The 20952-nt window shown below is 54.8% G+C and overlaps 1 protein-coding gene and 1 long non-coding RNA gene across 2 annotated transcripts in view; one reads left to right on the forward strand and one right to left on the reverse strand.

Annotated features, from left to right (window-relative positions):
* The window catches only part of LOC136368659 (uncharacterized), a 134816-nt gene that overhangs the window by 1177 nt on the left and 112687 nt on the right, over positions 1-20952 (reverse strand). The window lies entirely within an intron of this gene.
* The window catches only part of KCNB1 (potassium voltage-gated channel subfamily B member 1), a 96232-nt gene continuing 88837 nt past the window's right edge, over positions 13558-20952 (forward strand). Inside the window, exon 1 of the mRNA XM_066331010.1 lies at positions 13558-14186. Within this exon, the coding sequence (XP_066187107.1) occupies positions 13620-14186 (567 nt within the window). The 5' untranslated portion in view covers positions 13558-13619. The remainder of the gene's footprint in view (positions 14187-20952) is intronic.

Consider the following 20952-nt stretch of genomic DNA (forward strand, 5'->3'; position numbering starts at 1 on the left):
CCAGGGGAGGATTTGCCTTTTCCCCTGCTCCTTTCCTGCCCCGAGCTGGTTCCCTGCGTGTGGCAATAGATGGCACTGCTGGGACGGGCTGGAGCCGCTCTCGGTGTCACCGCCCGGGGTCTCGCTGCCCGCGCCCGGGTTTCGTGTCCCGGCTGTGGATCCATCACCTGGGCAAACCTGCTGCCAAGGGACCGCAGCGAGGCTTCGTGTCAGCACCCGCACTTTGCCTTCTGTTCCCCTGCAGGGGAGCGGGAAGCGTCTCCGGGAAGTTCTGCCTGAAAAGCCAGAGCAGCGGGGAGATACCCACAATATCACGGTATCTGCTGCTCAGGACTGAGCTTCCCGGGGCATTGTCCTTGCCCGGGCCGGGTCCGGACCCCACAAAGCGTCTGGGGCTCTCCACTGAGCCAGGGATCGGGAAAGGAGGGAGAGGGGGGCTGCCTGCAGTGTTATTAGCAAGAAAGCAATTAAACCCTTTGAAATCATCTCTGGTTGTCCAGCTCCATAACATCCCTAATTGCTGGGAGAACCTGCTTTGGGGCAGGTCGATTCTGCATTGCATTGGCTCTGCAGCACTTCAGCCTCTTCCCAGTTTGACCTCAGCAAAGGGATCTTCCCAGACGACTTTGTGCTGCCCAGGGGATGAAAACAGCCCTCATCACAAGGCAGATGTGATGAAAACACACTCTCATCACAAGGCAGATGTGATCTTCTGCCTGAGGTTTGCTGGGTGTGATCTAGACAGAGATGAGAGCTGCTTTATTCTTTCTGATGCATGACCAAGTCAGCTCGTTTCCAACATGAATGATTAAAGACCCACGTGCATTTGTAATGACCATATTCTAATTAAAAAGTAACCCCCTCTCTGAAGATTTAGGCAGCTACAGTGGCATCGTGCTAACCAAAAAGGAATTAATTATTTATATAAAATGCTCTGGTCTTTAAATTACTTGGGTTTAATGTACTGCAAAGGCACTTGTATCAATAACAAGGCTATTTTGCTTCCACTTAATCATCACAATTTTATTTATTTATTTATTACCAAGAACAAAAATACCCGAGCTGCTCCATCTGATACCTCCCTGCACCGCTGATGGTCTGCTCTTCCTCCCAGCCTCACCCTGCAGTAGCTGTGCGTTTGCTGTTAAGGGGAGGTTTCACAGCCCCCTGAAGGACTCGGCGCCAGGTGTGAACCAGGACGGGGCTTCCCTCAGTCACCCCCGAGCATTTGTCACCACGGTGATGTTGTCACCCACCCGTGTGCTGCCTCCTGGGGGCTCTGCTGCCTCCAGCCACTCACCCCTGAATAACTCCGAGTCCTTTTGGGTGTTTATTTTTAGGGTAATGGAGGCCCTGTGTTCTTCTGGCTTCTCCTGTTTCTCCTGAAGTTTCCTTCAGCCATGGCAGCAGTTCAAGGTGAACTGGGAGAAGAGACTGGAGCAGAGGACATGCTGCAGAGCTGATGTGTGGGTGTAGCTGGATGATGCAGAGGTTCTGGGCTGGTGCTCCCCTCTGCCTGTTTTGGTTACTGGTAGCTCTTCATTTTCTCTTTTTTTAATTTTCAATTTTTTTTTTGTATTTCCATTTAAATGAGTTGGGATTCAAGCTGCCCTGCTGCTCAGCAGCCGCCCCACGGGGACTGCCATCTCGGTGTCACTGTGCTGTTAATTCCAGAACAGCCAAGACTGCTCAGAAGGAGCTTTGGACACTGGGAACTGATGGGCTGCAGGAAGATGTTGTTGCATTACTGCCATTTCTAAGAGGGGAATGCCAATAGATTAATAACAGGATTTGCTAGTTAAAGGAGGAGAAGTGGAGCAGGGACCCTCTGGCTGCTGCTGCTGGGACACTGAGCTCCCAGGCTGGTGTGGCCATGGAGAGGCAGGCTGAGAGCTGCTGAGTGTGTGACATGAGGTGGCCCCAGGGGACACTGAAAACCTCAGGTACCTTCTGAAACACCAGCCCCGATTCTGGTCACTGCAGCCAAGAGCATTCCTGCTGCCCCAGTGGCTCTGGGGTGTGACTGTGATGCACACGTGAGGCTCTCACAGAACAATCCCAGCGTGGCAGGGAGGGAGATGGAGATGTACCCTAATCCATCCTCCTCACCAAGGCAGGATCAATATGTCTAGACCATCCTGACAGCTGCTTAAGGATCTTCTTCTTGAAAGCCTTAATGACGTCTCCACTCCCTGTTCTCCTTGGGCTTCGCACTCTTTTCCCCAACAGCCACCCTAATTCTCCCATCCTGCTGTATTTTGCCCAGTTCCCAGCAGAGAAGGAACACAAACCATTGCTATCTCCTACAGAAACCTTCTCTGAAGGGAAAACTGTTACCCCACCTCTGCTCTGCCTTCCATTTCCACGAGCATTTACCTTCCCGTTTCCCTCCACCTCTCCTCAGAGGCTGTTTGCTGTGTCTCTGGTCACTCCTTTTGCTGCCCTCTGGGCTCTCGCCAGTTGGGGCCTGACTTTGTTGATGAGCAGTGCCTTAACTCGGGCGCGGAGCCGAGGCCGTGGTAGCAGAGCATGTGTCTGACACACAGCTTTTCTGTTTATGAATTCCAGCATGATAGCTGCAAAAAGAAAAAAAGCAAACAATGTCCTGGTAGCCCTTGAGATTTGGACATGGTGGAGACGAGGACCATATAAGTACATAGAGGGATGTGTGGATGAAATGCAGACTTTCCCCAGCCAGACAAAAGAAACCAAGCCTGGGGAAGTGGCACCACGGTGGCTGCTGGTGTTTGTGAGCCCCGGGTCCGTGCTGTGGGAGGAGGGACATTGCCACTCCCAGGACACTCCCCAGGGCCATCAGGAGCCCTGTGCTTGTCCCCCTGGGGACACAGCAGCTGGTTTGCTGTGCTGGGGGATCCCAGTTCCCGTGAGCCCCACCAGCTGAGGGGGGCTCTGAACCTTTCTGCTGCTGGAGCCGGGTTTGGGTGCCTGTATCCACAGGCAATTATTAAAGCCGTTCTCATTTGCTTTCCACTCCTGTTGGAAAAGCTCCCTGTGAGGAGATGAGTTGCACGTTTTCTCCCCTCCCCTTCAGCCCAGCCCGAGGCAGGAGCTGCTGCGTGATGCGAAGTCGGGCTCTGCAGAGGATGGCGGGGAGGCGTCGCAGGAGCCCGCGCTGGTGGCTGGAATTCCTGTTGCCATAACGACCCAGTGCAGCCCTTAAATATAGAACCGATTCTACCCCACGGCCCCGCTCTCTCCTCCCTCCTGCAACACGGAGCTCTGCTGCCACCTGGGGAACCCCAAAGGTCAGGAATGGGGACACCTCTGCAGCCGTGTGCGCGGTGTGCGGTCAGGAGACCCACTGACCCTGACTTTGGGGGTTCTGTTCCCTCCACAGCTCTGGTGTGCCGGGCCCAAATCCTGGTTTGGCCCAGGGAAAGTCCTCGGGGAGGCTGGGCTGAAAGAACACATCCCTGGAGGATGGAAAGCGTTCAACTGCTGGAGCAGCTGTGGGGTGGGAGGGTCCCGAATGCAGCCAGGCACAGGGGAGCTCTCCTGGCAGGGATAGTCCTAAATCCAGCCCAGGGATGGTCCCAAATCCAGTTCAGGGATAGTCCCAAATCCAGCCCAGAGGCGATCCCAAATCCAGCTAAGTGCCTTAGCCTGACAGAAAGGTCATCACGTGTCAAATTTACCATGTGCTTTGGTGTCTCCAGTGTATCATTAGGCTGTAAAACCATCTGTTACATTGATGTTTATCGTCCAGGAAATTGTGCAGATGCTTTTAGAAGTTCTTGTTTATCTATTTAATTGAAAATTGGGGTTTATACCACGGATCAGGAAGAGCCCTAAACTGCAGGAATTATTTGTTGGTGCAAGGTAGGGGGAGATCTCCCAGAATCCTGGCTCTGCTGTGTTGGTTTCATTATGGTGGTTATCTGAACAAATTTCATTCTGTTAGTTTGTAAGAGGGATACTTGGATTGCAAAACAAAGCTACTGATTGGTATGAAATGCTAAAATTAAGGTTTTCTCATAAAATCCTAATTCCTCTCCCTTGTTAATCTACAGAAAAGTGCGACCTGCAGATGTCAGGTGAATCCCTTATTCTTTACCATCCCAAATAACATCTTATCCCTCTTAATATTGTGTGATTTTCTCCTGGTTGAGTCATTAAAATCAGCCAACTTTCCTGAAATGGCCTTTCCTTCCTTCTAGAGACCAACAAATGGTGGAAAATTCCAACCTGGGCGTTTTTAACTTTGGCAAAGTTACAAGTAACTGAATACAGAACAATTGGGCAGGTCGGGCAGGCACGTCCCGAATGCAGTCTTGGAGGCAGCTCCTCCACATTGACTCCTTTATCCCTTCACATGCATTTTCCTTCTGTTGACCTCTCCTGAACTAGACTCGACAGACATCAGCTCATAAATCTCGGGGTTTTACAATGAAAGGTTCCGCTTTGGGATATCACAGCCCCAAAAAGGACGTCAGGGTTCAATATCAATTGAACGCTGAGTGAAACAGCAAGGACTTGCTCTGCATCACCTGGCTGTCACCCTCCACCCCTCTGTTTCTTGGGAATTGTCACTTTTTAACCCAAGCAAAGAACTGAGGTGATGGATTGGGGTGGTGAATTGGTAGAAAAAGTTGCACTCCACCCCACCTTTGTTCACATAATTCTGTACCTGTGGGACTGCAGCCTCGGGGCTCCGTGTGAGGGTGTGGGGGGCTGTGTCAGGGTGTGGGGCTGTGTCAGGGTGTGGGGGCTGTGGGGGCTCCGTGTGCTCTGCTCATCCCCAGAGGCTGCACGGGAGAGCTCATCCTGCGGGTGTTTCAAGGGAAAACAACTAAAACAATTAACTTTGCACGTGGATCCATCTCAGTGCCGCGGAGGCACCGAGGGCTGGGCTGTGACTGTGGGTGTTCACAGGTGCCCTCCTGGCCGCAGGGTCCATCCCCTCTCCAGGTTCCCAGGGCTGACACAACTCCTGCTCCCTTTGAGGGGCTCCTTCAGGCTGCAGGAACACGGAATTCCAACCTGGGAGCTGTCAGCGTTTGTTTGTAGCGACAAAGTCACCCCCTCCAAATGTACTTTTGTCCGTGTTAGGGCTGGAGCATCGCATTTCTCCTGATTAAGCAAATGATCGGGAGGTTTGGGTTCAAATTGCGCCGCAAAGACTTGTAAAGCAAACCACTGAAGTTCCTGGGTGGTTCTCCAGACAATGATGCTCGTTTGTGCGTGATCCCGTCCTAATTAAACTTTTCCCGCAGGGAAACTCTAGTTTAAGTCAAATTTTTTTGCGAATTCGAACTATTCTTTTTTGTTTCGCTGAATCGAAATCCACAAAGACAGACGCTTTAGGAACAGACGCCCTGAGACCTGTTGTTCACACTGTTGAGCCTGAGTTTTTACAACGCATCTTGGTTGAATTCCCTTGTCCGCAGGAGTTCTGGGGCTATTGGCCGGTCTCAGTGGAGAAGCAGCTGCCGGACCGTGGGCATCCGCTCCCGGAGGCGACACATTCCCTGGAGCCGCAGCCCCTGAGGCTCACCCAGCCCACAGCAGCCTCCACACTGCTGCCACCACCTCCGTCCCCTCCTTCGGGAGCAGGAGGGGTTCGTGCAGCCACCTGCAGCACCCCAAAAGCCCGTTCACGTTTCATCAGGACTTTTATTGCAGAGAGCTGAAAAACAGCCCTGCAGGACCAAGAGCTTTAGGCTGGTAAGGAATTGGAGCTGTTTTATGGAGCCTGAGATCTCCTGGCTGATCAGGAGAGCTGATCCCTGCCCTCTGCCCCCTGCTCAGCCCGGGGATTGCCCGGGCAGGGCAGGCAGAGCTGCTCCTGCAGAGCAACAGGAGCGGGGAGGGTAGTTCCAAATCCGGGCTGAGCTTGAACTTGAAAGGCCGTCCAAGTGCTTCGGAGAACGGCTGTGAAATGCTGAAATGGCTGCTTGCTTTTCAGACATGATGGTTATTGTCAAGTTTGGGGGTTCGCTGCCATTTCCTGGTTTAATGGGGCTTAACGGCTTGAATTGAGGGCCTTTTAAATTTTGCATTACGTTGGCTGTTGTTAATTATGTTGTTAATATTTAATGACTGGGAAAAGACAAAGGTAGGTAGCTGATAACTCTTCTAAAATAAAAATCTCTTATGACAATTCTGAGGAATCTTTGTATAGTTGTTAGGTACCTGACAACTCTCTTAAAATAAAAATCTCTATTATGACAATTCTGAGGGATCTTTGTATCGGTGTTACTCGGGTTTCTGGAATGGCAGAACACAAAGGAGAGGGGAGAGAAACCTCTCTGTGCCAGGGACCACGGGGATTCACAGAGAATAGGGATTTCTTAGCTGCTGACCTTTTTAGATGTTCAGTCATGCTGGAAGATGAGTCTCGGCGGGGCAGGGGATGACTGCGTCAGGGGCTGGGGTAAAGGTTTTGTTGTGAGGCTGTCGGGAATTCTGTTGTCTAAATCAAAAGCAGCTGAGGACAGGGAGGGCACTGAGCTGGAGGACTTGGGCAGGGCTCTGCTCTCTGGACAAATGTTCACTGCTGGGCTATTCCTAAAAACCAAAAAATCCTGCTGTTTTCCAACTTTTCCAGCTGCTGTTGTTCGAAAAACAAAGTGGACGCCGAGAAATGCCCTGGAAGATGCAGCACAGGGAGCAGCCTTTAGGAGGGATCTCAGCCTGCAGATCCCAAGCGGAAAGAAAACTGCCACCGGCACCCTAAAGAGGGGCCAGACAAGTATCCAAGAGGTGATCTTCAGCCGGCTCCGTTCTCCCGTTTGCCTCCCTCGCCCCACGGCTGGTTGTTGCCAGCCCCGAGCCCCTCGGGCCCCGCCGGGGAAGCGGAGCCGCCTTTTCGGGAGGTGCTTTCGGGGTTCTCACTTTGCCTCAGCACATCTCCTTTGTCCTTTCTGCTTTGCCGGATCCTGTTCCCCTGCAGAACTCGGGCGGACAGAGAAAAGGACATTTCATTAAAATTCGTGCGGAGTGGTGCTGTCCCATGTGAAGGGGTTTGATCCGAGCCAGCCTTCAGGAAAGGCTTATCGCAGCCTTCTGCATCACCCACGAGCACTTCGGGGAAAAACAGGGAAGGAGAACAGAGCGTTAGATAAGCTGCTTTAAAATGATCTTCGTAATCCTCCAAATTAAAATGTAGTTTATTAAAGACAAGTTACAGATGCAAAACGACCCCAAAAAGGCTGGAAGTGGCCCTTCGCAAAGATAATTTCTGTTGTTCCCGTGCTGTGACTGAGTGTCACTGAGATCAAAGCCAGCCCCTCCGGTGGCAGGAGATGCCCAGATTTCCCCGTGCCTTGTCCCCAGGGAAGCTGGGATTCCTCAGCACTGGGAGGAACATTAAGTACTGGCTTGAAATTCAGTTTGACTCTCTCCTCGCCATGTCCCTTCACGGCCACTGGTATGAGGCTTCCCCGAAGCAGCTGCAGCTTTTACTGCTGGAACGGCACAAAGGAGGGGAGAGGGAGAGTGTTTATTCGAGGCTTAAGGCAGTTCAGATCGGAGCAGGGCTTGTGAATCTTTTTTCAAGGCCTGCCTATTTTCTAGCAGTTTCTCATAAAAGTCGGGCCGGATAAAGCTTGACCCGTTGGATACATCCATCACCAGGTTCTCACCTCAGCGAGCAGCTCTGGTGAAGCCTCTGCCGCTGATGGCAGCAGCCTCTGCCGGGGGTAACAGGGTCAAGGCAAAAGCCTCGGCAGGAATCGCTAATGGACATCTCTTCACATTTAAAGTACATTCAGCCGCTCGTTCATCCCCCATCCCACGGTGCCCATCCCTCAGCCTGAAAGGGAATGTTATGGTACTTTCTTCCCAGAACCGTGTGAGATTGCTCTCTGACTGCATCCCCACTTTTAGGATCCACATTTGCGAGAGCAGAGGGATTCTTGTGCTCATTATCCTCAGGAAAGCCTCCGGGCTCCAGGACATTCAATTGATGGCATTTTCCAGCGTTAGACCACGAAGCAGATTTTGTCTGTGCCTGAGTTCAGTGCTGGCTTTGCCCTCGGCGGTGTTTGTTAAAGAGGAGCTGGGCACAGGACAGGCCAGGCTGGAGATCAGTGGGGCAGGAGTCAGTGCTGGCAGGGCCATGGCCAGGTCACAGCTGCCTCACTGTCACCTCCCAGCTCAGGGAGCTGTCCCCAAGGCCAGCCGGAGGCTTTTCAGGGAGGAGACCTGTGCTCTCTTGCCCTGCTGTGAAGACTGAGAGCAGGTCCTGCCTGTGAATTCCTGGGAATTCGGCTGCCTCTGGGTGCTGGACCTGGCTGTCCCCAGAGACTGCCCCATCCCTGGGGATGATGTGCACAGCCTCAGAGGGCTGGAACCAGCTCAGGGCCGTTTGTGACCCCCAGCAGCTGGGAAGGGCCGGGTGGATGAGGCCACACGTCCTGGCTGACCCCTACAGCTGTGCTCCCTCTCTGCCGAGTGATGATTAATGCAAGCCCTCAGCCTTTCAGGGGCTAATAAATCCACCCTTGTTCAATAACATGGCAAGCCCAATTGCTTCCCAGGGCTCGCTGCTTACAGCTGAATGTTGGATAACAGATTACAGGCACCGCTTCTCCCTGGGCACAGTGAGAGCCAAGAGCAGGGAACAGCCCCCAGCCTCACCGTGGGTGCAGGGGCTGGGGAATCCTGCTGCCATCGGTCCCTCCAGGGAGGGACAGGGACCTGGGACCCCAGGAATTTGGGGTGTTGTCTCCTACAGTGCTGATGGGTAGGAGAAAATTCCTTGGATCGTTTTGCAAGTTCCCAAGCAGATGGGTGACAGGGACAAATCGACCCACTGGGGCTTTTCACTCCTCAGCCAGCAGAAAGGTCTGTGTGTTTTTCCTTCCTGAAGCAGCTGTATTTGGTCTCAAACCCAGTGTAAACAAGACAGACACAGGCAGGAGGTGATGTTCACACCCGTGAGGGAATAGGCTGGTGCTTCCTTAGCTTCCAGTGCCCCCCAGAGTCATCCTCACCCAGGAAAGAGGAGAGGTGGTCTGATGGAGCCATCCCTGGGAAGAGGAGCCCGGGTCAGTCCTGTGGTCAGTGAGCACAGACAGAGACTGAAAGCGTGGGAAGGGCAGAAACAGGAGCCACGGGGATGGCTCTGGGTGAGCTTTGTGGGAACCTGAACCAGGAGCTTCTCTGATCTCCAACATGCACCAGAGTGTTTCCTGCCCTCCTCCCCGAGGCCAGAGGAGCCCGAGGCTGAGCAGGAGCCCTGGCAGAGAGGTGCCAGGTGAGCAGGGTGCAGCTCTGCCAGCCCCTCCTCCAGGCAGCCTGACACGAGGGGCTTTGGGCACTGCTGGGACTTCAATATGCATCCGAAAAGTTCAGACAAGCTGAAAACCTCAAGCCTTTTTCTTTCTTTAAAGTTCATTTTTGGAACGTATTTGGTGTCTGCTTCCAGTGTTTTCCCCTGGTGTTCCATCGTGTCCATGCTCCTGGGCCCTCAGCAGCACAAGCACCATCTACTTCAGCTCTTTTTGCACTTTTCAGCACTTGTTATGCATCTCTGCCAAGGAACCTGATAAATATTTTTTTCCCCATTTAAGGGAAAGAATTTTGGGCTATGAAAGAAAATCTCCATTGTACCTAAAGTGTTTCCAGTCTGGAAAGAAAATCCCTGGAAACTGAGGGAAGTCTTAAAGGGACATAATAGGAAACACTCTGCAACAGAGGCAGTTTATTGTGCAGGGCTGCCTTTCCCACTCCCAAGGACCAGTACAAGGCCCTTGGGCTGCAGGAACAATGTGGGTTATTGTTACATCTTAGAGCTCATTTCAGGATGTGAAACTCAGCAATGGGGACCGGCTAAAACTGGGGGGCCACCAAAGCTGCTGCTCCCCTCTCAGTGGGAGACCCCCTGTCCCAGTGCCACTGCTGTGACGGGGCTGAGCCCTGGTCTGCAGATGGGCCAGGAGCCTTCCTTTCCTCACAGCCCTTCGTCCTCCCGTGAGCAGTAAAATGATGTAAACCAGCCTTCCCTCCCAGGATGGACAGGGAGATGCCAGACTCACAGGAACAGGTGTTTGGGAAGATGTGGTTCTTTCCCTCACGCAGGCAGAGGAGTCCCTGCAGGTCAGCAGGGAGATATTTGTTTCCACATTTAGCCTCGGCCTATTTCCCTCTCATGGTGAAGCTCAACAAACTCTGCCTCACAGACGTGTTCCCCCAGCTGTGAAATCCAGGTGTGTCCGTGCCACTGAGTGCAGGCCCAGGAGAACATCTCTTCGTGTGCTCTGTGTATTTCCTGTGACAGACTTGGGGGTTTCCTCATCAATAACTGCTGTAACACCTGGAGAGAAACAGGGTTTGCACAAACTGCATCCCAACATTTGGCTGCCTCCACAGGCTGGGGAAATAACAAACCATAAATTAAGTTTGCAAAGCTCAGAGTACAAAAATATCAATTGAAATGCTTATCCACACCAGGAGTGGGTGAAATAACCTTGGAGGAGAGCGAGCAGGACGAACATTTCTGCATCTCCAGGCCTGCACTGCCCCTTGCTGACAAACTCTTTGTGTGGGACAAGAAACGCCGCAGGGAACAGATGTCCTGGGGGCGGAAACATCCTCTCCTCTCCAGCGTGGTGGAACACCCCAGGCAGAGCCAGCTGGAGGGGCTGCCCCAGGCGGGGCCCCTCTCCAGCTCCCTCAGCACCGTTTCCAGCAGTGGCCAGCAGAGCTGTGTGGAAGGGGGAGCTCCCGGCCCTGGAGGAGCCTGTGCTCCCTCTGCCCCTCCAGGGCTGCTCCTGCAGCCTCTCGGCGGAGCAGGAGAACGGCAGGGAAGGACGCAGGGAGGGACAAAAGCCCCGCTGACAAAGCCGAGGTGCCTCTGCCCCGGTGGATTCACTGGCGGCTCTGAGGCATCTCCCTGCAACAGGCAATTGTCGTTTTCCCTCCCGGCATCACCAGGGGAGGTTATGTCAGGGCGCCCACAAACCCCTGCTCTCCCACGGCACCTGCCAGATGGAAGTTTCAAAGCGTTTTGTAATCATTAACAGATTGAGCTTCCCAGCCCTGACCAGGGGCTTTGTGTCTGTCTAAGAGTAGAGTGGGCTCAGGAGGTGAAATGATGACAAAGCAACAGGAGAGCTCTGAATATTGCCCTAATGTCTGTCCTGTAGTGGAAACATTCATGGGGGAGGAGGAGCTGCTCCACTGGAGGGGCACTGGGCTGGGATTAAGCTGGTCAACAGGTTTTATTCCCTACTCTTTCTTCCACCCCTTCCTGGATGATCTTGCTTTTCCGTATCTTAATTTCCTCATCTCCAAAAGGAAGGTAGAGAGCAGCTTCTTGTAAGAAATTCCTAAACAGGCAGCTGATGTACAATTGTGTGAAGTACTGGACAAAAGCGCTGTTTGGGATTTCAGAAGGGAAGATGTGGGCATTCAAACACCAAATACCATAGTCCAGCTCTGATATTGAGAACACTGGGCGTCAGGAGCCAGGCACGGGCAAGAGAAGCAGAGAAAATGGGGAAAAGCAGCACTGGGGGTCATTTTTCCGGGTTAATCACACAAACTCAGACACCAGGCTCCAGTTTCAGGAACTGCCACTAGTCCAGGACCCAGGAGCAATCGAGGCGAGAGAAGGCACAGCTGTGTACCCCTGGCGCACCGTCCAAACAGGTGAACTGCGTTAAGTGATGCTAACGGCTATTTCCCCCGGCGGGAGCGAAGGAAAGGCACAACAGGGACAGCCTGCCAGAGGAATATTCGATTGCTGTGCTCTCGCCTGGAAAGTCGACGTTCTCCCTATTTCTGCTGTGTTTTCAGGTTAGTAAATGCCGCTTTACATTATATTTATAGTGCGGACCGGCAGCAGAGATCCACTACCATTCCTCCTGTTTCTGCACATCTCTGCAGCCATCGCTCGGGCTCGTTCCTCGGACGGGGGGCTGCCGGGTTGGGGGCGAGGGCCGGGCTCTCCCTCACAGCCGAGGCGATGAGCACCGTCCCCGGGTTCCGCCGCTGCCGGCTGCGCTGGGACCCTCCCGGGAGGCGGCGGGGGCTGCCCGGGGCTCTCCGGGGGCTGCCCGGGGCTCTTCTGGGCTCTCCGGGGGCTCTTCTGGGCTCTCCGGGGGCTGCCCGGGGCTCTCCGGGGGCTGCCCGGGGCTCTCCGGGGGCTGCCCGGGGCTCTCCGGGGGCTGCCCGGGGCTCTCCGGGGCTCTCCGCTCCGGGCTTGGCCGCGGCTCAGTGTGCCTGTGGCCGGGCTGCCGGCGCCGGGAGCGGCCGCAGCGAGGGGGCGGCGGAGCGGGCCCGGGCCCGGCGCTGCAATGCTGGGCTCCGGCTCACGGTGGAGCTGCCCGGCCCCCGCCCCGAGCCCTCCGCCCCGCGCCGGGACAGCCGCGCACGGCCGCGCCGGAGCCGAGGGCTGCACTTGTTGATCCCGGGGCCGAGGCGGCGGCGGGCGGCGCCGGGGCTCGGTCCGGTGTGCGCCCGCGGGGACGGCGGCGGGGCGGCGCAGACGCGGCTCCGGCGCCGGCCGCGGGTAGGAGCGAGGAGCCGCGGCCGAGGGAAGGCCTCGGGAAAAGCTTCCTGCCGAAGGAGCCGATTTACCTCGTTTCCCTTCCTCTCCCCCGGACTCGGCGGCCAGCCCGGAGCGCCGCCGCCGTCCCTCCGCCCTGAGGCTGCCCGCGGGGGGATGCGAGCGGGGCCGCCCCGCACAGCCCGCCCCGCCGCAGGATGTAGCCGCCCTCGGCCCCGCACAGCCCGCACCGCCGAGCCGGGAGCCCGCAGGAGGAGGTAGGTGAGCGCTGGGCTCGGCCCGGGCCGGCGGAGCCTCTCCCCGTGTGTCCCGGCGGGGCGGGGGTCCGAATTTGGGGCTGGGGGAACGGGGCCGGGGGCCGAGCCGTGCCGGCTGGGCACGGGGGAGCCGCTCCTGCCGGCGCCGGGGTTTCTCTTCGTGCCATCTTGTGTAAGCAACAGTGCTCGGGGCTGTCAGGAGCCGCCGGCTCCCTAAGGCAGCCTCGGCGCTTTCCCTTATTCCCGTTCTCGCTGCTTTCCCGGTTATGCAGAGGCCGGTGTGGGGGGTTTGGGGGGGCGTCCCTGGGCAGCCCGGGCAGGCAGAGCGCGTCGTTAGAGCGGCTGTAAAGCCTCCCTTTTCCCTGCCCCAGCTCTTTCCTCGGGAAATCCCTAAGGCTGGAGTTCCTAAAAGCCTCCTCGTGCCGCCACAGCCCGCAGGGCCGGGCGGGGCGGGGGGCACCCCTGGGAGCGGGGCGCGGGGGCCGGGCGATGGGAGCTCGGCGCCGGCGGCCCGGAGCCTCTCGGGGCACATCGCCGAGCGGCGCCCGGGGCAGCGCCGCGCCCGCCCCGGCGCACGGAGAGGCGCTCGGGGCCGCGGCCGACCTCCGCAGCCCGGCGGGGCGGGGGGAGCCCCGGCCGCCGCCCGGGGGAGCTCGGCGGCAGCGGCCGGGCCGCACGTGGAGCGGGCCGGGGCCGGGCCGGGGCCGGGCTCGGTTCAGCACCGGCGGGCGGACAGCGCCGTGCCCCCCCCCCCGCAGATTAGCGGGGCGGGCGGGACCCAGGCGCGGCCTCTCTTGCAGCTCCGGGCCATGGAGGGGAAGGAGAGGTGAGCCCCGCGCCCTGCCCCGCGCCGCACCCTGCAGCCTCCGGCCCGACGGGCGCCCGCGATGCCTCTGGGGATGAATAAGCATGGATCTCGCTCTACTACCTCTTTGCCTCCGGACCCCACCGAGATCGTCAGGAGCAAGGCCTGCTCCCGAAGGGTCAAGCTCAACGTGGGGGGGCTGGCCCACGAGGTTCTCTGGCGGACCTTGGACAGGTTGCCGCGGACCCGGCTGGGGAAGCTCAGAGACTGCAACACGCACGACTCCCTCATGGAGATCTGCGACGACTACAACCTGGAGGAGAACGAGTACTTCTTCGACAGGCACCCCGGGGCGTTCACCTCGATCTTGAACTTCTATCGCACCGGCAAGCTGCACATGATGGAGGAGATGTGCGCCTTGTCCTTCAGCCAGGAGCTGGACTACTGGGGGGTGGACGAGATCTACCTGGAGTCCTGCTGCCAGGCCCGCTACCACCAGAAGAAGGAGCAGATGAACGAGGAGCTGAAGAGAGAGGCAGAGACCCTGAGGGAAAGGGAAGGGGAGGAATTCGATAACACTTGCTGTGCTGAGAAAAGGAAAAAGCTCTGGGACCTCCTGGAGAAGCCCAACTCCTCCGTAGCGGCCAAGGTAAGAGCTCCACGCCTCTGTTGTCTGCTGGCTCGTGGCTGGGGGTGCTCACCCCAGGTGCTGTCCTCTGCCCCTGCTTTAGAGTCTGGGCACTTGTGGCTGGATGGGTGCCGTGAGCGAAGGAGAGGAGGGCCTCTCATACACTATTGAATTTCCGTGGGGTTTGGGTGGGTTTTGGTAGTTTGGAAGGGACCTGGGTTGAGCGTCCCTGGGCTGCCCAGTGTGGGAGAGGCTCCTCTGAGCAGTGGCTCAGTGAGCAAAGGCTGCTGTGGCTGGACATTTTAGACTTGGTACCCACTGGCCTGTGTTGGTGCACTTGGTAATGGAGATTTCCTTGGGCCTAAAACGTGTGTGTCTTCTGCTGCTTAACCAAACTGCCTTTCAAGAAGTGACTTCTGCTTGAACTCTTAGACCCGGGTGCAGTGAGGAAATAATGCCTTCCCTTCCAGGGCTTAATTTAATTTTTTTTTTTTGTGTGGTGAAATGCATCTCCTATATATTTGTATCACGCACTCCTAAGGCTGTGTGTCTGCTAAAGCTGTGTTTGAATTCCATCCTTTACCGGATTCCAGCCTCTTTAATGTGCAAATGATGCAGCTCTGTCAATAGCTGAAGTGCTGCTTACTCTGAAGTTGGTTCCAGTGGACAGATCTACTTGGAGGCATTTTGAAGATAAGATCCATTTTGGGAGAAACCAATGTCAGAGTTGGCTCTGATAATTTAGCTGCCTCATGTTAGTCACATTTTCTTTAGTGAGGAAAATCTCTGCGAACACAGTGATTCAGTAACCATGGGGACAAAAGTGAAGGGGGAGAGGTTGAAAACTGTGGGATGAATAACTGAAAAGCATGAGAGACTGAGCAGTAGGGACCAAAACTTGAATTTTCTCTGTACCCACGTCCTCGCTGTGTGGCAGAGAAGTCACAAGCAGCCCTGGCTACCTCTGTAATGCACCTCTGTACCAACATCTGCAAACACAGACCTTGGCTCTGTCCCTTGGGAAGTCTGGCTTGGGTGGGCACTTGTGAGGACTGGCTTCTTTACCTATTTTTTTATTTTTTTCCTCTTCTCAAAATGCTGCACATCGTGAGCCAAGACCATGCGTGAAACTTTGGGGAAGGGTTTTTATGAGGTGTGGACTGGCTCAGCCCGGCACGGGGAGGGGAGGCAGGGTCTGCCTGCTGAACCCATTATCACTTTTTTAATGTCAAACAAAGCCCCGGAGTGTCTCTATCTCTCCAGTGGCACAGATGACACCGTGATGAACACATTAATAATTTATAAGGCTCCTTTGGCACGGTCCTGGAATCCTGAAACACAGGCCCCAGGCTTTGCTGTCTGTGGCACTGACTCAAAATCCATTAGAGACTGTTGATGCTCGTGATTTATTGTATATGAGCAAGGGTCATTCTTGCCAAATAAGTGTCTTTTGTGATTTATAAATGAAATACTCTAGCTTCATTTTCTGAGAAAATTCTGGGAGTAAATGCACCCGGCATTGCAGGCTCTGGATTAATTGGGAGGGAATGGTAATGCATCATTACCCTTAGCATTTAAAGCTGCCATTCCGCGGCTTCATTACTGCAATGGAAGCGATGCTGTGTGTTCTCAAACCTCAAATATTCCGGCAGTTCCCAAACACAGATCCCCACTCGTTTCGTGTGTTCGCAGGGCAGAGAGGCCTGATGAACACTCAGCTCAGCGGGCAGGGCCAGCAGCTGCTAAGCCCCTTCTTGATCCGATTTGCTCCCTGCTGTGGCCAGCCTTTCCTCCTGCCACAGCAGCCCTCTGCTTTGGTCACCTTCCCGGGAATCCAATAGGGAAGGTGATGGGGAGTGTTGAACAGCTTGGACTCACTCCTGAGCTCCTGAAGGAGGGACGTGGGCAGAGGGACTTGGCAGGCTGACCTGCAGTCTGCCCTCAGGCTGTGTGCTGAGCCCTGGCTGACAGCTCCTGGCCAGCTCTCCCCAGCTGCCTGCCCAGTGCACCACTTCTGCACGGCCTCTGGGAGCTCCTGTCGCCTCTCCTAAAGCCAGGCTCCGCTTTGCCAGCTCTGGGAGCTCAAACTGTTCCTATGGAAAGGGAACAGAGTAAACTGTCCTGAGGTTTGATGTCACGCAAGCTCCTAAAGCCGCTGCTGGGGAAATCTGAACTACTCTTGGTTGTTTTTTCTCTTCAGACTTGTGCCGCTCAGTGCAAAGGGTTTTCCGTGCACCAAACACAGGATACCTTTGTGTTCTCTGTGAGGAGTCACAGGTGCAGGTTCCCCCCAGGCCAAACCCGGGCCTTTGGCTGTCAGCACTGGCTGCATTTTAACATTGTCACCCGACCCCTCTGTACCAGCTTGCTCCAGGGTTATACTGGGACCAGTTACACAGACAGAGTTGTTTTTCATCTGTTTGGTTTTTGGAGATTTGGGGGTTTTTTTATTCTCAGATGTTTTTTATTGGTTTGGTTTTTTATGGATTTTATTTCTATTATTTATTTAAGTGGGACAATATGTGGCATAGCCCAGGGTGTAAAACAGCATTCAAATGAGAGAAGAAGAATCTACCAGACCTTAGTTTTTGTTGCTTTCTTATCCACTGGAGGTTTACCCATATCTTCTGGTACTCTGGCTTTTAAACCAACCACCTCATGGCAGGCAGGGTCTGATTTATGCATGAGGCTTTGCCCTGTGTGTGACTGGAGAGAGCACTCCTGGATTTTCCGATTCCCACTCCTTGAGAGGCCCCAGGTTTGCAGAGCTGCTGTCACCCCGCAGCGGCAGAGGGACAGGGCTGCCCCATCCCTCTGTCCCTCTGGGAGCTGCCAGACCCACAGCCCCGCTCCAGCTCGGCCCAGGGGCACCCAACCAGTGCCCAAACTGGTTCCAGTTCAGCCCCGGTGCCTTGGGCTGCTCTGTGCTGCTCTGCACTCGCCTGCCCCGAGGGAAACCCTGTGTGCACAATGCAGCACTCGAGGGACTTGCCCTCTGTCAAAAGAACAAAAATATCAGGCAGTTATTAAATAAAACTCTGCCTTCATCTCCCTCTAACCTTAGAATATGCTTTAAAGGATCTGGTTCTCCCATTTCCTGTGGTTATTGGCCTGCACATCCCTGAGAAACATTCACTGCAGGCTTTGTGGATGCTCTCTCCTCTTCCTGCAATCGCTGTTTTTGCATGTTCATGCTTATTTTTATCATTCTCTGTCCTAATAGTTTGGTGGCTGTTTCCTGGTTTTGTTTTTTTAAGTAGTATTCTTCATGTACTTTGGTGTACTCACAACATCCATTTTTAACCACAGAGAGCTCTGGTGCTCACTCCTGTCATGGATTACTCCAGGAGCTGACGAGGTGCAGATATTTTCCTGAGCAGCTCCTTCACTTGGTGGCATGGCAGTTTTCCTTTTGCCAGGAGAGAGGAGCAGCTCTCAGAAGCCAAGCAGAGCTGCAGCTTCTCCTGGGGGCGTGGTGTCCATGCCAGGGCAGCAGTGCTTAGCACTGCTCCAGCATTCTGGTTTGGGCTTTTAGTCCTGATTGCTCCTTCCCTAGCCAAGGCTAAGCTCAGGCAGTCTGTCCCCCTCAGCCCAGACTCAGCCCTGGCCTGCCAAAGTCCCTTCTGCTGCTGCTCCCACTACCCAAGGCCAGGTAGGATCCATGGGTCCCACCTGCCTGGCCCTTGGGAGAACCAGCCTAGCTGTAATTCCAGCTAGACTTCATGTGATATCCTGAAAAACGAAAGGCTGCAGTTGTTCCAGCTCTCCAGTATCCACAAATAACAAATGAGACCCACTCACCATCTTAGATTAATGTCCATGGTTCTGGAAATTCTCTGATCACCTGGACCTTTCCAGCAGCTCTGCAAGAACACTGCCCTTTTCTCTTCTTAAGAGGAAAGTATTTCTTTTCCTCCTTTAGCCCTCACAAATGATTTCCCCGATCAATATTTGAGCAATTAGTGTTGCATGGGGTGTGGGGGGGAAGTCTGCTCGTCTTACAGACTCCTCTGCATGTGCTGGTTCCATCTATTTTTCCCTTACTGTCCTGAAGGCTGAGAAAAACACGATGACATCACCCACTTTGCAAAAAGCTTCTCTGCATATCTGCATGTCAAGTAGGATGTGCACTTCCTTTCCTCCTCGCTGCCTCCACTTCCCACTTGTCCCTGTCCTGTTGGGAGCTCAGCTGCAGTGATCCCTCCCTTCTGACAGGCTATTCCTCATCTTTCCCCCTGCTCCTGCTCTGCCTTTGCCAGTGCAATAATATCACATTTATCCTTGAAAACATGCAACTCCAATTCGGTAATCTCATTATGCATGCCTCTACATTCCTTGAACAGCTTTTCTCTGCTGCCCACTGCTCTCTGCTGCTAATCTCTGGGTGCATTGCTTAGGCACTGGGGAGGATGCTCTGTAAGCTCTTTTCTTATTATTGTTGATAGTAGTGACAAAATAAGAATGATAAAAGCCTCTTGGAGATGCGTTTGCTACATCTAGAGCATTCTTCCCCCACATGGGCTTTCTATTCCTGGCCCTCCCTTATGGTGTGCAGTTTTCATTCATCTCCAAACCTGCCTGAATTTAGCATTTGGCAGAGGAAACCCCTCTCCCGAATCACAGGGGTCACATCTTACCCTTGTCCTGTCTGTCTCCAAGGGTCCCATCACGGGGCAGAGGTTGACTTTGGCTATTAAAGGCAGATTGCCCATATTCTGCCTCCATCTGTAACATTTTTTAGTGTGATGCAGATACTGCCTTGGCTTTTTTGCTATATATAGGAGACTTTTTCCCATTATCCAAAACGAACTGAGATCTTCAGAGATCCTTAAAAGCAGAGCCTCATTCCAAAGCCTCTCCCCTGGGCTCAGGGATTTGCCACTTTGGTCTGTAGCTTATCTCTGGGCTTCTAACACAGCCCTGTCCTGTGGACACACAAGTGATTTCTGTTCTGGATCAATCTCTTTCCATCCTGCAGCTGTTTTCTGGGTCTTGTCCTTCCAGTGGACTTAAATCTTTTGTCTGGGGAGCCCTAATTCCTATGTTTAGCTCCCTGCAGTGTCCTCTGTGTGTGTCTCAGCAGTGGACCTTCCCACGACGGGTTCCTGTGCTGCCAGTTCCCAGAACTGATCTCCATTGCAGCCTCCACAGCTGGGGGAGAAACCCCCAGGCACACCCTGGTGAAGCTGCCAGCTTGGCACTTGTGTGCTGGGATTCTTTCCTAAAGAAAGGGACTGGCTGGGAGTCCCTGTGACACATCCTGGCCCGTGGCATGGCACCCTGCATCCCTCATCCCTCCTGCAGGGGCTCACCTGCCTGCAGTGAGCCTGTTCTGGGCTCTCCAGGTGGGATCCTCCCCTTTCCCCAGGGCTGTGGTCTCAGCCCAGGGTCCAGGCAGTTGCCTGGCACACCTTACTGGAGACAGTTTGGGTTCAGCCCTTGCTGATCCGAGCCTGCAGCTCCGTGGTCTCTAGAGAATTCCATAAAAAGGAAGTTAATTGTTGGGCCTTGGATTTTGTTTGATGTTCTTGCCCTGCAGTCCATGGAGCGCCAGTCTGTGTGAACGTGTGTGTGTTGGCACACTCCTGGGTTTTTAACTTCCCTGTGACTTCCTGCTAGGGGAGCCCGGAGTGAGTCTGTGGTGCTGCCTGAGCATCCCCATCCGGGAGAGGCTGCCTGCCTCCGGGGGTAGTGACAATGCTTGGGCTGAATTCCTTGGAGGACGTGTGCTATAGAGGTGTAGTCTATGCTATTTTTAAAGCACCAGCTCTCATTTGTACCTTTGGAAAAAACCCTCTGAGAAGCTAATTCCCCTCACTGCCCAGTGCTCTCCCGTCCTGTCCAGCCTGGGAGCAGACAGGCTTTGAGGTGCCAGCATCACCAGTCAAATAGCAGAAGATCTTGCAACAATGGAAAATTCCTGTTTTGCTCAGCTGTGGCTGCAGAGGTTGGGTAATAACGGGATTCAGAGGGAAAGTGCAGGGCCCAGCCCCCAGGATGTGCTGCTGTGGTGTACTGAGCGCAGTGGGAGCTTTGGAGGCACCCGTGGGCAGCCCTGCCCCGTGCTGACACCACAGTGCCCAGAGCTGGCCCTGCAGGGACAGCCCCGAGCTCTCTGGAAAAATCCCTCCTTCCCTTAACCCTCCTCACCAGCGGATAAATATCCCTGCCGTCACATTCTTCCCTTTGCCCATTTCTCCAAGCACAATTTCCTTCTGGTTCCTCGCGATGTGAGTGCCCCACGGAGAGGAACAGCCCAACGTTACTTTTACAACGTGAGCGTTGCTATTTGTCATTGCTAATGGCAAAATATTTATGTCAAGGAAAGTTCACAGCTGATCACTTAGTTCTTACAATAAACACAGTCGCTGTGGTTTACTCTGTGGAGAGCTCTGGCAGCAGCAGCAGCGCGATGGGGCCGCTGGGTCTGAGCAGGGCATTGCCCTGAGCCTTCTCCCGAGGCTCCACGTCTGTGTTTTTGTGTCAGGGCAGACAGGGCTCAGACGTGACCAGAGGTGTGTGGTGTGGATCCCAGATCCCGCGGAGGCTCAGCTCCCTGCTGGCCCGGGTCGGTTTCCCAGGGGCTCCCCCGGGACGGGGAGCAGCCCCCGGCGCTGGGCAGAGCTCTGGGGCAGGGGGTTACAGAGCTCCAGCTCTGTGCCAGGGGCTGAGGGCTCCCTGCACACACCCAGGGCCTCACTGGGCTGCAGCAGCTGCTTTGGCCTTGGCACTGCCCATCCTCAGGCTGCCCTTGCCCTGAGCTCAGCCCCCGGGGCAGCAGCCTCTG

This window comes from Sylvia atricapilla, chromosome 16 (assembly GCF_009819655.1).
Source record: "Sylvia atricapilla isolate bSylAtr1 chromosome 16, bSylAtr1.pri, whole genome shotgun sequence".
Taxonomy (NCBI): Eukaryota; Metazoa; Chordata; class Aves; order Passeriformes; family Sylviidae; genus Sylvia; species Sylvia atricapilla.